Below are 16,269 nucleotides of genomic sequence, written 5' to 3' on the forward strand. Positions count from 1 at the left end.
AGAAATATAGTATTTTGTATCCATGAAGACCTACATCATTATACCCGCTGCCACTAGAGGGCGCTGCTTTTCATGGCTCACCTCAATATTTTTTCCTGGTGAGTATGGATTGTGTAAACACTATGAAAGTTTTGGTTGAACACTGGGAAGTTTGGTTTTGTGTGGTTTGGTTAATGTTGCTTAAGTTTCAGTGTAAGTTTATTTCTTATTCAATCATAAAATATTGAAAATGTTTAAAACATTTTTTTTTCAATTATGTATAAAGTTGATTATTAATGGATAAAATGGATTTTTCTATTTCTATATATTATGTAATATGGTTCACACAGACTGGCACAAAAATATGTTTGTTTTATTTGTCACTGACCATTAAAATATATACACACTCAGTTGAGTGCATCAGACTGCTGTGCAGTTCTGTGAGGACCTTTCTCTTTTGACTGAAGATTTACTTACACGTCGCTCCACACCATTTATGGGAGAAACATATTATTGTGAAACAAATTCTCGTTGAAAACAGTCGTACATTTAGGATCAAACACTGAACTGCAGAACCCACCAGACCACTGATAAGCATGAGTAAATAAGGTCATGTGAAAGATATACGTAATGAACTATTTAAATTTGAAACAGCCAGACTACCTCCTTGTCATCTTCTAAATTTCTCTCAGTAGTTTAGTGTGTGTGTGTGTGCCTTATGTGTGTGTGTCTTATGTGTCAATGTGGATATGCATGCATTTATGTGTGTGTCAATGAGTGTGAATGCTGATGTGCTGATGTAGTATCAGTATATTAGCAAGAAGTTTCTCTCTATACATTTTGTGCATACTTGTGTTTGAGTTAGTAGTACAGTGATATGTAAAGCAATACTACATGGGGCCGCCCATGGCCTAAGGGGTAGAGAAGCAGGCTTGTGGCCAAAAGGTTGCCAGGACTGGCAGGAGAACACCCATGGCTGATGTGCCTTTGTACCCCTGGGTGCAGATATGACATCTACTGCTCCTGCACTTAGTGGTTGTGTGTGCTCACTACTGGTGTGTAAGGAAGAGTTAAATGCAGAGGTCAAACTCACTGCTCACAGTGTGTGTGTGTGTGAGAGAGATCATGGAGATTTAATCTTTACATAACTACCAGTACCCTCTGGTGGTTATGTAGTATTGCAGGGGTCATCCACTGATATGGATTAATTCTGCTGATCAGATGTCTTAGGGCTAAACTGCTACATTAATACATCCTCATCTTTGGTTCTTCATTGTCATTTTATTCTCACAGCTATTGTTATTTTGATAGCCATGATTAAGCAGAGATAACAGAAAACACAACTACATGAATAATATTCCTTTTTATTTAATTTCTTAAAAAAGAAAAGGTATGTGAGATTGCAATAATATTATCAGAAGAGTGAGAATAATTCCCAAAGCTCCCCTGTTCTCTCTCTCTCTCTCTCGTTCTCTCTCTCTCGTTCTCTCTCTCTCGTTCTCAAGCACAGTCACAATGATCGACACATTGAAGGAGTATTTCAGTGAGATCAAAACAGAGAAAAAGCTTTGCAAACAATGAAACTCAACGAAAAGCCAACTTTTAAAAATAGTCATGTCTTAGCTAAACCCCGGCAAGGCGTTTATAGTTTCAAATGGTTGTGGGGAATGCCAAGAGCTTTCTGTCTACAAAAGCAGAAAGAAAACTCTTGTCTCAAAATAGCTCTTGTACATCTGCACCAGACAGCCACTTAACATGCTATTTTCATACGGTCCCCAGCACTTGTCCCATACACTCTCAAGTCCCCCAGTGCTCTTTATGCTGTTTACCTGCTCATCTGGTCCCGCTGCAGAACACTTATCACCTTCAACTGATGTAGCTCAGTCATACGGTCTTCAGTGCCTAATGTTTATTTTCCAGTGCGAAGGTCAGTGGTCTAAATAGTATCTAGCTTAAAGTGATGCTAAAAAAAATGAGAGAATGACAAAATGAATTTTCCCTCAGTTGCTCTTGAAAAATCAAACTCCCTCAATTTCTCAAAACTTCATCTTGAGTCCCAGGCTCTGTCTCTTCCTTTTCTCTTATAATTCTCTCTCTCTCTCTCTCTCTCTCTCTCTCTCTCGTTCTCTCTCTGTGTGTTCCAAATCCCTCTCTCTATCTGTCTCCATCAGTTTGTATCCGTGGAGATCTGTAGTAGTGGAGTGGTGATGATCTCACTGGATTGTTGAGCGCTGGTAACCCTTAGCAAGCAGCTCAGGACCATGTCTTTCGCCCTGCTTGTCTCAAGGTTCTGCTCTCGACTCAGTTGTAGCGTGATCTGGTCCAAACTGGTTTGGAGCAGCTCAGAGGCCATAACGGGTCGGGGATCTGCTGGCCCTTCGGTCAAGTACTGTTTATACAACTCCAGAAGCTTCTGTTCCAGGTAACTGTTCAACTGGGAATTAGACAGCGGCCTCCCAAGTTGGAGTAAAGACTGGCGCTCCCGTCCACTTCCCTCCCTCCAACGCCGAGACCCTCCCTCACCACCCCCACCAGCTGCAGGAGGAGGGGGCAGGGAAGGTGGAGGCACATCTCTGGACATTAAGAAAGGTCCGGGCTGGAGGTCCTGACTATGGTAGCATGGCAGGTCTCCTGTGTTTGGGCTGAGGGGAAGAACCTGTCCTCCAGCGATGTGTAAATCACTGTAGTGCTGACAGATGCTGTGGCAGCTGGACGGAACCAAGAAGGCTTCTGGGCCCCCTGACCCAGCCCGACCCGGGATCTCCACGCTGTGGGAGAAACTGCGGGGGTCTCCCTGTCGGGGCTGGGAGATCTCAGAGGGGCTGGAGGGAGAAGAAGGCGAGTGAGAGAGAAGAGGGGTTTGGGTAGAGGAGTAGTTGGGTAAGGGTGAAGTTTTGGGGGCTATATCTGAATAGAGTGTTGGAGGAGGATCCATATGATCAGAGTCTTGACACAAGATTAAGCTCCAAAGTCTGCTTTCACAGAGCATGTCTGATGGGGAGATGTATCACACACACACACACACACACACACACACATTCACATACACACACACAAGCATGCACAAACAGGGACAAGAACAATGACATAAGATTATACAATCGATTATATTAAAATGTATCAGAATTTCATTCAAATCAAATAAGTCTTGTGACATTGCTCTTATCAAGACTGTATACTCAGTGTTCAAAACATCCACTTAATGATCATGCTCAAAATTTACAGTTTTAATACAAATTAATAAAACAGCATGTTACACATTTGTAAGAGAAAAAAAAAAAATTACAAAACGAAGACACTTTTACAATTACACTACAATGTTGATGCATTCTCGGGGAATATCAAGGTTATTATAAAAGTGTTGAAAAGATTTTAATCCAAACCTCCAACTCACCTTCAACTATAATAAGGAGCTCCGTGGTCCAGCTGTTGTAGTCTGATCAGAGCAGGTCAGAACCTTCTGTGTGCACATGTGTGTGTTTCTGGACTCAGTTTTGTTGTGTCACATCAGTTGAGTGCGTGCGAGACTGGGAGTCCTAACCGTACTCCTCCACAGATTTATTCTACAAAAATGGAGGAAGTGAGAGAATGAACTTTAACAGGAGGGTGTATATGAAAACAAACCTAAGTCTTTATGACGATTTTCATTATCAGCCTCATTAAAAAAGCACTGTCTCATGCAGGGTCATGTGAGCAAAAGACTGAAGTACATAATTACTGAACATTTTACCATAAAATTTTACTTTTCTTTACTTTTACTGCTTAAAATAACATAACTTAATGGCATAGACAATCTTATTCAAGACCTGCTCAACAAATTTCAGGACTTCCAAGTCTTTGTAAAGACAATTTACTTTCTGTAAAGACATAATGAATATTATTACACGAAGTGACTAAAATATATGTCTTTGTGTCTTTGTTAACCTATTAACTGTTTAACTTATAAACTTGACTTCCTATAAATCACACAAGACAGGAGTGTTTTACAGTTGTGTAAAATCACACTTGGTCTCAGTCATTATTCTGCTAAAACTGTGTTTTTAAGGATTTGTATGGTTCTTTCATTCAAACTTAAAAGACTGATGATTAAAGGAAAGATTTTGTAAAGAGTTTCTCATTTCTCTCTTTTCTTTTTTCTGTCCCTGTATCAGGTGTTTGAAATGAGGAAGATGCAAGTTTCAGTTTAACAAAGGCTGTAACTGACAAACTAAGTTCACCACATGCATCTCTGATATCACCCAGCTGTCTCCTCAGTCATCAGCTGCAACAGCCACGGCACCTAAACTGTTCCTTTTTTACAGAACAAAATTCACATCTTTTATAACGTGTGAGTGGATTTCAATTCAATGTTGTGCAAGAAAGAAAGACAGAAAGAAAGAAGGAAAAAAAAAAAAAAGAAAAGTAGTCTATGGATCAAAAATTAAGAAAAAAAACCGTTCACAGTTTTCATTTGCTGCAGGGAAAGTCCATCTTTCATGTAATTCTCTAATGTGGTTTATTTTTTCATTCAGCACAGATGCATCTCCACGGATGTGGGGGCATTGAAAACAAAATCTACCGTGTTAGCATATTGTTATGCAAGCGAATTTTACCGATTCACTATGCAATATTATAAATAAATTAATTAATCTAGCTATCTCTTTGAAATGACCCGGCAACACAACGTGACTTGAAATAAGATGCATTAACAAAACACACAACGTAAACCGTTTTCTTTTTTTAAGAGCGGAGGGGTGTTTTGTTTTCTTTTAAGAAGAACAGCTGTGTTGTGACCATGCTAATTTAAGGCAAGGGTTTAAGATCCAATAGCAGGACACATGATAGAGTTGCTAGAATGTGAAGCATAGTGTTACGTAATGATATGTAACCAGCCCTGTACACACAAACTTCTTAGTAACACAGGCACACCCCGTTACGGTGCAACATTTTGTTATGATGCTGAAACAGTCATGGCCCTTTTCAGTGAGCAGTTTCTATACTTTGAAATATTCCCTCTTTCAATTTTTAACAATTTTAAAAGATACTTCTGTGAAAATACTTCCCTTGTTCTCTCTCTCTCTCTCTCTCTCTCTCTCTCTCTCTCTCACTTTCTCTCTCTCTCTCTCTCTCTCTCTCTCCTCTCCTCTCCTCTTCTCTCTCTTTTCCTCTCTCCCTCTGTCTAGAAGAATCAAACAATACAACCTCATGTCCCCAGGAACACAATAACCTGACATAGCATCAGCTCAGGTGTCCCTGGCTCACCTGGTGAACATGAGCACTGCAGCCCAGAAGAAGTGGTCAGTGCATATGTCTACTTATCCAAAGTTACCATAGAGACTGTTGGTGAAAAGAGAAGGCTGTCTGAGACAAAACCAAACACACATGTACACGCACACACACACGCGCGCGCACACACACACGCTCAGTGCATCTCACTTTTCTTCTCACCTCTTAGGTCCAGTAAACCTATTTGAATAAAACAAACAAGAGATGTGGCATGCTATTCTCATGGGAACATTTGTAGGTCTCCTGTTGGGATGTTTTCCCCTCAAATATATTGCTGTTATTGTTAAAACAAAAGGTGAAAAAATATTTCTATGGTTATGGTTTGGGTTTGCTTACAGTCCTTTAGTCACTGTAAAACAGAAGTTATAGATAAGATCCCACAAAGATAAAAATAGAAATGTGTGTGTGTTTTGATGCATTTTGCAGAGTTCATTGACTGTGTCGCACAATGACTGAAGGTGCTAATCAATTATTGATATGGCTCCGTGTAGAGTTACTGGCTTTTCGTTACCATGGTACCGTCCACAGAAAGCTAAAGACATGGCTACGGATGGTAAGAGGGTTTCAAACTCCTCTCAAGAGACTGGACACTTTGTTTGTTTGTTTGTTTTTTAAGAGAAATGGGCAAAAGTCGACATGTTACCACAGTTACTCATAGGCTCCCATGTGGCCTCCTCAACGATAGACTTTCTAGAGGTGAATGTATCCATCGGGTGTGTCATTCAGCTTAACTTAATATGTAGTATTATATGGCCAAAAGTCTTGCTGGGTCTGGAGTGATGTTCAGAAAGATAAACGCCGTATTTCGCCCGAATCATGGGCAGCAGCGATCACGCTCGCGTGATGATTATCATAACGCGTCCACCGTGAGGCTGGTGCGCAGCACATCGATGTTGGTTGTAGGGGAGAGTCGTGTCACTCAGCGGGACTCCACACTCAAACGTAGCGTAAGTGCCGTGAGCCTTGAAACCAGCACAGCACTGTTTTACTACCAGAGCCGTGAGGACCGGGTCTGGCTCTATTCTCAGAATCAGAGCTGTTTGGAGTACCTTCAAGACTTGGTTGCGCTCCGCCGGCAGTATACCAGGAGCATGACTGATCTGAAGAATCGGGAACGTAAGGAAAGCGTGACCGGAAAGAAAAAACCTGCGCCAAAGCCACCGCAACACAAAGTCTCACAGGTAGACTGCTCTAACTAAAAGTAATTATGCGAACTGAGTGTCTTTACTGAAAAAAGCACACGTTCAAATATTAGTACATGTTAAATTTGCGACAACACGAATTTAAGTAAGTAGCATGTACTTACAAGTCAAGACAACAAGCTTTCATACAGTTTTGAAGTAAAAGCAAATTTTATATCTGATAGTGTAGACCTAAAACACAGGAGAGATTTCATTTCAGCACCTGAAGAAACTGTGTGTTATATTTAGTAGTTTCAGAAACTGTAAGTGTGGTCCAGCTGGAGACCACGTAGTCTTGGGGGCCTTAGGCTTGTTGTAGATTTAATAGGTGGTCTAGTCGTAGTAATGTAGTGGAAGGTGTAGGGATAGTGTAGTTGGAAACCCAGTCTTGTGCTAGTTGTTCATATAGAGGCAGTTTTGTAGTAGCTGTTTAGAGACTTTAATAAACAGTAGTGAATAGTGATGGTAGAGGTTGTAGAGGGCACAGTCATACTAATAAATTTACCACTCATGAAACCACTTGTAAAATTCAAAAGTCATGGTCTTGGCAGTTGTCATGAAGTTAGAGGCAGTCGTTATACATTGAGAGGAAACTATTAGTCTGAATAAGTAAACTGATATTCCTTCTGAGTCATGAACTGGGGCTGTAATCTTTCCTTATCATCTTTTCAGCCACACAACATGATCCTCTCTAATTTTCTCCTTCTGAAAGACCAGTAGACCAGAGCCCTCGGCACCTCCTGCGCCTAGTGAAGAAGACACACTGCAGTTCTTTGATGCTGTGATTGCAAGCTGTGACCCAGAGCCAACAAGAAAACCGTTCATTGACGACGGACATGCTGACGTGGACTTCATTGGTGAGTCAACCATTTCCCAAGTTAGGGCTGCAGACATGGAACAAGTCAACAGACTTTATGAAAGAAAAAAACAGGCATTTTTTTTTAGAAGAGATAACTGAAAGTCTGCCTCATTTCCTCTCTTGTCTCTCTCTCTCTCTCTCTCCAGTTGCCACTAGTACTTGTGAACATGACCTGCACTCGAACTGGGTTTTGCGGAATCCCAGACGCATCCCGTCAGACGAGCATCCGCTCAGTCATTCAGCTGTCAACGGGGACATGGTGTTCCGACACAGGGGAGACAACGCGAGTACCGGAAGCAGAAGATGGCTCCAGAGGAACCCCATACACCTCCCCAAAGTGGTAGAGAGTGCATTTCACACTCTGCGCCTCAAACCTAGATTCCGCAAGAAAGACTAGAGGAACAGTCTACATCTACCAAAAGGTGGAAATTAGACCGTATCTCGCCCAACGTTGCATTGTCAACACGGTCCTTTTCACCTCAGTGTGCAGGCATAAGTACCATCTGCTTTCTTTCAGACAGAAAAGAAACACACTGCTCTTTTTCAGAAGCAACAGGTCTGAAGGTCTGGGTGATGTGATGGTACACAAACTAGATGAGCTGAGAACTGTGGTATGGATTTTTTTTTCTTTTTTTGGTCTTTGTAGCAGATTCTGCAGCTAACAGTCCACAGAAATTCACACAAGTTTAATTATTTGACTGACCCATCAGGCTGTGAAACGTGTCATATAAACTCCTTTGAGAGCTTTCAGCAAGACTGAACTGAGGGCACTTGCAGATTTTGACAACAACGACTAAAGGTTTAGGAAAAGGTTGTGGCTGCCACTGAGTGAAAGTAAGACTGTCACTATGTGGTTTTTACACTGAAATTCTTGAGGAAAAACACAGGACGGTGTCATCAGCCATATGTTTGCGCTCAGACTGCGGTTTAAGGGAACAGAACACAGTAGTTTCACATTCTAAGGAAAGAGAAGCAGGATGTTTGAGTGCTAACACTAAAAACTGCAAAACCCCTGTGGACAGAAACCCAAACAAGGCCACAGATGTTATGATCAAAATATTTACACAGCATGAGTAAATGATCTGACAAGAAAGATTTTACAGGTTAAATATGGACGATTTGCCGAATAAAAGCTTTTTTTTCCAGGGGAAGAGTAGACATCCTTACTAAAAAGTTTTTACAGTAAATATAACTTCGAAAAAGAAATTAAGCTGCAGTAACCAACACAGTGATGGATCGTGGCTAATAATCAGCGTTGACAGGACTGTTAACTTGGCTGATTATTAGGGTATGATATCCAAATGACCTATTTAGGTTTACAGAAGCAGTAAGAGGCAGCTACTGAGTAAATTGAAACTGCTCTTATTTACAATACACTCAGGTAAACATGTATTACCTAAAAACAAATAACAGACAAAAAATAGGCAGGTTCTCAAATTACATGGATATACATTAAATATATCACTAATCACTATAGAGGTAAACTTTTATTGTAATTTTTAAATGTTCCAATCCATATTCCAGTACATAGAGGCAGTAGGAGAGCAGTTGGGCTGGTGTGACTGAAGGGCTGATGGCTTTGATGTCACACTCAATAAGGGCTAAATGATATCCAAACACTGCCTTGGCATGGAAGCATGTGTCATGTGATCCAGAAACCAGCCAAAGCAGAGCAATATTAAATCAAACCAACACTCATAACAATCTTCGCAAGCTACAGAACAACATTAAAATGACAGAAAGTCAGACTTAACCCAGGCTCTAAATACCCTACATCTACATTATAAAATAAATACATATCAAACCATCAGCAATAACCAATCCACACCATATGGAAGTATTTTTTTTATCCTTTTATTAACAAAGGTCATGACATACAAACATAAATTCAATCAAGGACCAATACACACACACAGGACTGTTAATCTATCTCTGACACTCACACATACTCTCAATTGTTCTCCTGCTTGACTTTTGGGCTGAAGAAAGCTGACATGGTTTTCATGCCTGTTTTGTCCACTTTGGCCAGTGTCTTTTGGGCTGCTGTCATCTTCTTAGGAGGCTGAGACAGACAAAAACACTTAAATGTTATACACCACACAAACATTGTACCATCCTTGCAAAAGTGACACTCAGATAATGTGTCTAAGTATGTCAGGTATTTCCAGTCGAATCGTTTGAATGGTACTTGGAGGAAGAGAACACTAGTCAGTGAAGGTATGTAATGTTTATGAGGGTTATATGATGTTGAATGTGCTGTGGTGTATACTGTACAGGATAGATCAGTCTTGTGATGTGAATATAAACAATGAATAAAGGTTCACTTCATAATGCATTCAAAAGCAATAGAAATGCTCTTCAGAGTCTAGGAGGTGTGTGGGAGGTGAAAGACAGAATCATAGCGATGCAGGGCACTAATCTGTTGAAAAGTAACAAGAAGGTCTATTAGCAGAGAGCCTGATGTGACCAACCTGAGTTACAGTAAATATTTCACACCCATCCATCCACCCATCTACCCAACTAACAATTCATCCATCCATCAAGCCAAACTTCTACCCACTTAAGCATCCAACCATCCATCCCTCCCTTATATCCCCACCCTTAAAACAAGGCCAGCTGATCCAGTTTAATCAGCAGCTACATGCGGCGACAGTAAATTCTGAAATAGATCCAGCCTGTGTTAACATTTAAGAGAACATTTCCCTTCTGTCGTTTTACTCCCCTCTTTCCCCCCCCCCCCCCCCCACTCTATTCTTCTCACTCACTTTTCGGGCAAAGTCAGCGCTGTTGAACTTGGTATAGTCCTCCCCTGCTTCCACGGGTTTATCCGACAGTTTCCGCTTCTGTCGACACGAGAGCGCAGGCACGACAATCGTCACCACAGACACAAGGCCAGTGATAGACTATGCCAACATGACTACATCACCTTTACAACACCCAAACTACACCCCACCACCCTGGAAACACTGACCAAGCACCCACGAACACTGAGAAATTCTTTCAGTTAAGTAAGAATGCCAGTAATAATATATAGTCAAGATAGAGAGGCAATACAGAAAGTACAGTTTTTCCTCAAATGCTTTGACTTGTTATAGATCAGGGGTTTTCAACGTTTTTCAACGTTTGAACTTGCATTGTAGTAAATTTGTGAAAACTACATATCTGCGTATTCTTTACTGCATACTAATACCTACTGCACTTTTTAAGGGTTAGAAATAAAAAAAAAATTTGGTTGGCTAGTCATACCAAAGCTCATAAATGTAGCTAAAACCTAAGGATCTCTCCAAAGACTGTTATACAAGTCAAAGCGTTTGTAAACCACTACTAATTACTCATTAATGAGTAATTAGTAGAAATTTATGAAGACAGTCGCAGATATGTGTATAATGCAGGCAGGTTACCTTGGAGGGCGGCTCTGCTTTGTTAGGGCTGGACATTTCAGGTAACCTTTAAACACAAAAATAAATAAATAAATAAAGAGCATTATCAGCTGTGTTGTTGAGGTTTCTGATTATTTTCAGTATATACTTTTGGAAGTAATACCTAATACTTTTGGAAGTGTTATTTTTGATTTCACATATTTGTGTCATTTTGTTTGCATGAGTTACATATACACACATACAATAATATGTCTTTGCGTACTGTTTGAGTGTACTGTGAACAATGCAGAGGATTTGTGGGTGTATGTGTACATACTGCAGGTGCTTATGTAGGTCTTTACTCAGGTCTTCACTGATATACTCTGATATGAGGCCATGGGCATAGCACAAGTAATCCACTGTCAAAGACAGGAAAAGAAACAGTTATGTAAGATGTGTAAAAGCTAATCGCTCAGACAGGTCTCGGAACAAGCGTAAAAAAAAAGGACAAAGCTGAGAGGCGAGAGGTCAGCTGTCTGCTGTCATGAACAAATGAAGTGTAAAGACTTGTCAGCTGAAGGTTATCACAGGTTCTCCTGATCCATAACAAAGCACTCAAGGTGAAAGTGACTACACTCAGCAATGTGCAGTGTTATGGTAAACCCAAAGGTAGAGTGAGGTAGAGCTCTCTCTCTCCCTCTCTCACCCTCAGTGACGTGGTTTTCCTCCTTCACTCTGATAAAAGTGCTAGACTTCACTCCTCCTCCCACTGAGATGTCACTCTTTTTCAGCATACGCACAATCCTCTCAACCTGTTAAGAGACAGATTTACACATCTTACACAGGCCATGTATTATCACAATAATAATAAGTGGTGATTATGAATTATGCTGAAGCTATGCACTCTGGCCTACAGTTACAGGACTACATTCTTTTATTTAGGCCAGTCAAAGGTAATGAGGCTTCACAATTTCATACCAGGTGTTCATGTCTATATGAGCACTACCATCTATATGCTGATTTTTTGGGGGGGGTTTGCATATCAACAACATCAGATCTTGCCATTATACTAACAGTGAACCTTTTAGCTGGGGACCTTATACAGGGCAACTTCTTTGTGACAGATTTCACTCATGTAAAGCAATCATACAATCAAAGCACAGCAGCAGAAATAAGCGAAGGAATCAAACTCAAAATCCTCCAGTTACACAACCACTTTACCTTCAGAGTAAACCGGTACCACCCACATATCACTGCTGTCATGTACTTTTATATACGTGTATATTGGTGAGTCATCAGCAAATGATTACAATACAGTTAATAAGGTGACAGTGGGTGTTTATGATGAATGACATTATAGTAAATAAGTTTTACCTTTTTCTGAAGCCACTCCATGGTCTTCTCCTGACTGTACCTGTGGAACTTCATACTGCCAACCTCTGGGGAGGAGAAGTTTTGTCACCCAAATACCACAATTCCATACGGACCTCCTCCAACAGGAGGGGCATAACTAAATAATTTAACAAATTCTTGGGGTGGAGGCATGGCCTAGAATAACAAATTCTTCATCTTTACATTGATCTAAATATGACAAATTGTTCTACGCAAAGCAGGGTACAAACACATGCCTTTGTTTTAGAGCACATGTAAAGCAAAGTCAACTGTCCCTAAAAATCTCATTTACAATTTCACACAATTTTCTGAACATAAAACACAGGAGAACCGATACTACGGGACACACGTCTAGCAGAACCACATTCAGCTTCACTGGAGTGGATCATTACACAATACACTGGAATTCATTTTGATGCTACAGTGTGTTTATTCATGACAAAAGACGTACCTTTCTCATCTGCCACATGGTGGAGGGAGTCCACTGAGTGTGTGCAGGACAGTAGCCTCATGCACCCTGGGTAATCCTCATCCATCACTACCTGCTGTAATGGCTGGAACTTCCCCTGTGGCACAAAGCGATGACATCCCACAGAGAATGACAGATTTACACAAAAACTGTCTAAAATGATTAGCCAACAGTACCATTTTTGCTGACAGTCTTATACAAAGCAGCTTGCATCAACTTTCTTAACTTCTTTCTAGCTCAGTCAGTAGCGCATGAGACTCTTAATCTCAGGGTCGTAGAAGATGCAGAGGATGTCACACGCCTCATGCATCTCAACACAAAGGACCTCAGCTGAGAGCCTCCATGTTCAGGAATCAAACCCTGACATTTTCCAGTTACCGGTCTATTTTCAGTTATTGTTAGGCCACTACATCATCACCCATACAGAGCAGTAGATATAAATCCAATACAAAACTTACATAATAATGCAAGTCACATTATGACATAACAAAGTGAAGGGTTACATTGTGTTGACATTGATACAGTTACTTCAATGGCACGACATTATTATTATTATTACTATTAGAATTTCTATCTAAGGACTTGCTAAGGTACTATGAAGTACTCCAGTCTACCTCTGCTCCAGCTTTCCTCAGATATGGTAACAGGAGAAACAGTGGGTCAACAGGAGTCACATACAGCAACCTACCATCTATAAGACAAACACAAAAAAATTCTTACTACAATGCTCAGACTACTCATATTACTAATCAGGTCATTTTACATCACAAGTTTAACTTAATCACACTTGTTATGGAGCTGATATTATTACAAAGTTCCTGTGTTTTTTTTTACCTAACCGAACTTCTATACACTAAAAACTTTAACTAAGAGTTATCACAATCTACTCACCTCTCTGCACTCTCTGACCAATAAACCATGACCGATAGTCCTCTGAGAAAGCTTTCACCTCAAATACCTGCATATCTCCATTGCTAAAAAGATACTGAGATCCACCATCTATACACACATAGACAGACAGACAGACACACAGAGGTAGAAATGGATGTTATTCAACTCTCATCAACTTAAATTAAGTACTAATTCATTCCAAGTTTACTGTTATTTACTCTTGCACTCAAGTGCAACAAAACGGCTGTCTGGTCAACTGTTGTGAGGCACTTACATTTAGTCATGCTGTGCATACAAACCTAGTGCAGACATCGCCCACAAAACAAACGGATAGTAAGAATTTTACATCATACACTGGAAATGCTATACAACACAACAGTGCAATATACAATAGAGAGGAGGTGGAGGGGGTGGTATGATGTGCAGATATTAGAATATTGTCCAAACATTCATTGTGTGCAGGATTTATAAGTGGTACCGTATGCACTTGGAGCCTTAATGCAAGTCCTACAACTGGACACCACAAAGACATAAGTATTAGCAGTAGATACTCTTACTGACTACCCTTCTATACGCCGTAGAAATTTCACCGCATATATTACAATGGATTAAGCAAGCATAACGTTTGATTAAATAGTTAACCTGTGGCCGGGTTCCTTAGGCTCACGAAAGTTGCATCAGGGTCTCTTGTTTTTCGCGAGGCGACAACAGAATCTGTTGGAAGGCATAACATGTACATCAGAGTCCTGAGTCTCATTTTCAGAGCATGTAGGTAATTTTTCCAACTACAGCAAAACTATAATAGCACAAAGTCCGAAGGCTTTTGGTGGTTTCTGCTAGCTAACTATTTAATTTACTGCATTAAGCTCCATTTTAACATTACTTAGTGTTCACGGCCCTCAAGCAACTCTACTGTATGAACTAGTATTTCCGTCTGCGATACTGCGGAACCAAATGATCGTTTTACGCTACCTGGTGCGATTAAAACCCAGCTGTCACTCTCAGTGGGTGGGGAACGTTTCTTTTTAGTTGTCATTGAAAGTAACAAAAGTTTTTTAGAAATGTACGTGGTTTGCCTGCTTGCAGAGTCAGGACTGGATGATGAATCTATCGCAGCATTGCACTGGAAATGGCGGCAAATCTTTGTAGAGCGTGTAAAGGGCGATACTTAAAAAAAAAAAAAAAAAAGTTCTCTTTAGTGAACTTTCTAATTATACGTCGATAAACAAACTGATGTTTACCTTGTATATATATGGTTTAATATTATGTTGGCCTTTGAAATTTTGATTTGTGCGCAATAACTCATATAAATCCTTTTCAACAACCCCCTTCCCAATTATTGGTACGTCCGTAAGTTTCCTTAAAGTGACAGTTACAGCGCGTGACGAGAAACATTAACGCCGTATATCCTCACCTTAAAGGCTTTTGTTTTAGTGGTTTAATTGACAGTTAACAGTGCACAAAATAATGCCCCTTATTATATAAAATAAAGAAAACAGCACAAATAAAGTTGTACATATGAAATACATGTTTCAAAGACAAAAATTTAAACAGTTTGGATACCAAGTAGGCTACACCATGTATAATTTAAATAAGACTTTAACGGTTTATCAGTTGTGATTTGCATGTTGTATATTGTTTGTTTTGTTTGTTCAGCTGACATGTTTATATGTACTGTGAGTGTGCGGGGTGTTAATTTCCACTAGAGGGCCCTAAACTCCTGCGTAATCAACGACGTATTAATTCAACAGTCTGTCGCCACCTGTAGAGCATCTTCTCGCGCTCGGTCCCTCTTCGTCTCTGGATTTATGGGTAGATTTTGCCTTAGACCGAAATGTTTTCTTATACTCAGCTACTTATAATTACAATGAACTCTGGATAAATACAGTGTGCTAGGTCATCCAGCTGGACAGGAAATGACCTATTAACCACGGGAAAGGAGAGCAGAGGAGAGGAGCAGATGAAGACAATGCAAAAGAGAAAAACATTCTTCTTAAATTCTTGATATTTTTCCCATTCGTGTGAGGAATTTTGTAATCGTGTCGTAAATTCCATAAGGAGATACAGCTTGAACTTCCATATGGAGATAAAGTTTGAACTACGACAACACAAACAAGAGAGCATATTTAGGTGAGAGAGAGAGAGAGAGAGAGAGAGAGAGAGAGAGAGAGAGATCGCCACAGAAGTATCTTTTAAGATTGTTATTAAAACTGAAAGAGGCAATATTGCAAAGTGTGGAGACTGCTCACTGATAAGGGCCATGACAGTTTCAGGATCATACTCACACACACTCACGCTTGTTTGCACTTAGTCAAGCCATGTGTATTAATAAAAGGCATTTGTGTTTAAGTCGCATGAACATCAATTTTATGTCTCTCTTCTGAATATCTTTTGGTTGTTGTTGGTGGTGGTGGTGGTGGTTCTGGTGCTGGTGCTGGTAGTGGTGTTGTGTGTCTGTGTGTGTGTGTGTGTCTGTCAGTCTGTCTGTCTGTCTGTATGTGTTTGTGCTACTGAGGAGAGACATTGTATGATGATGTCATTCCCAATGACATCATTCTCTGGACCTTGTTCCAGGAAGATGATCTCAATCTCTCTGTCTGTAAAGCAAAGTAAAATTACAAGAGATTAATTTTTTTAAAAGAAAATTTTCTGCAATCTAGTCATTTAATATGGTTTGCACGTTCAAAACACCATGTATCTGTTTAGGCCTCCAGTGCTGCAGTGATGATCAGAACTACTGTAATGAAAGTAGTACTTGTGTGCACGCCTGCACATCTGTGCAAGTGTGTGTGTATTCATAAATGAAATTGTTACACAGGTGCGTATTTGTAAATGACACTGTGTAACTCATCAAATTGACAGTTCTTATTATTC

At 40.2% G+C, this 16,269-nt stretch overlaps 3 protein-coding genes across 3 annotated transcripts; 1 reads left to right on the plus strand and 2 right to left on the minus strand.

Annotated features, from left to right (window-relative positions):
* Positions 1-2,146: 2,146 nt before the first annotated feature.
* Positions 2,147-2,968, minus strand: LOC115823475 (uncharacterized protein CXorf21). The gene has a single exon (XM_030787527.1). It carries the CDS (start codon positions 2,966-2,968, stop codon positions 2,147-2,149), a length of 822 nt encoding a protein of 273 aa, XP_030643387.1.
* Positions 2,969-5,993: 3,025 nt separating this feature from the next.
* c9h13orf42 (chromosome 9 C13orf42 homolog) lies at positions 5,994-7,681 on the plus strand. The gene is made up of 3 exons (XM_030787528.1): positions 5,994-6,425; positions 7,138-7,282; positions 7,431-7,681. Exons 1-3 carry the CDS (start codon positions 5,994-5,996, stop codon positions 7,679-7,681), a joined length of 828 nt encoding a protein of 275 aa, XP_030643388.1.
* A 1,539-nt stretch (positions 7,682-9,220) lies between these two features.
* Positions 9,221-14,495, minus strand: rnaseh2b (ribonuclease H2, subunit B). The gene is made up of 11 exons (XM_030786457.1): positions 14,368-14,495; positions 14,038-14,109; positions 13,396-13,503; positions 13,119-13,195; positions 12,487-12,601; positions 12,018-12,082; positions 11,350-11,455; positions 10,981-11,062; positions 10,686-10,731; positions 10,050-10,127; positions 9,221-9,346 (listed from the first exon to the last, which is right to left on the minus strand). Exons 1-11 carry the CDS (start codon positions 14,429-14,431, stop codon positions 9,236-9,238), a joined length of 924 nt encoding a protein of 307 aa, XP_030642317.1. The 5' UTR covers positions 14,432-14,495; the 3' UTR covers positions 9,221-9,235.
* Between the last annotated feature and the right edge of the window lie 1,774 nt (positions 14,496-16,269).

The sequence above is a fragment of the Chanos chanos genome, chromosome 10 (assembly GCF_902362185.1).
Source record: "Chanos chanos chromosome 10, fChaCha1.1, whole genome shotgun sequence".
NCBI classification, from domain to species: domain Eukaryota; kingdom Metazoa; phylum Chordata; class Actinopteri; order Gonorynchiformes; family Chanidae; genus Chanos; species Chanos chanos.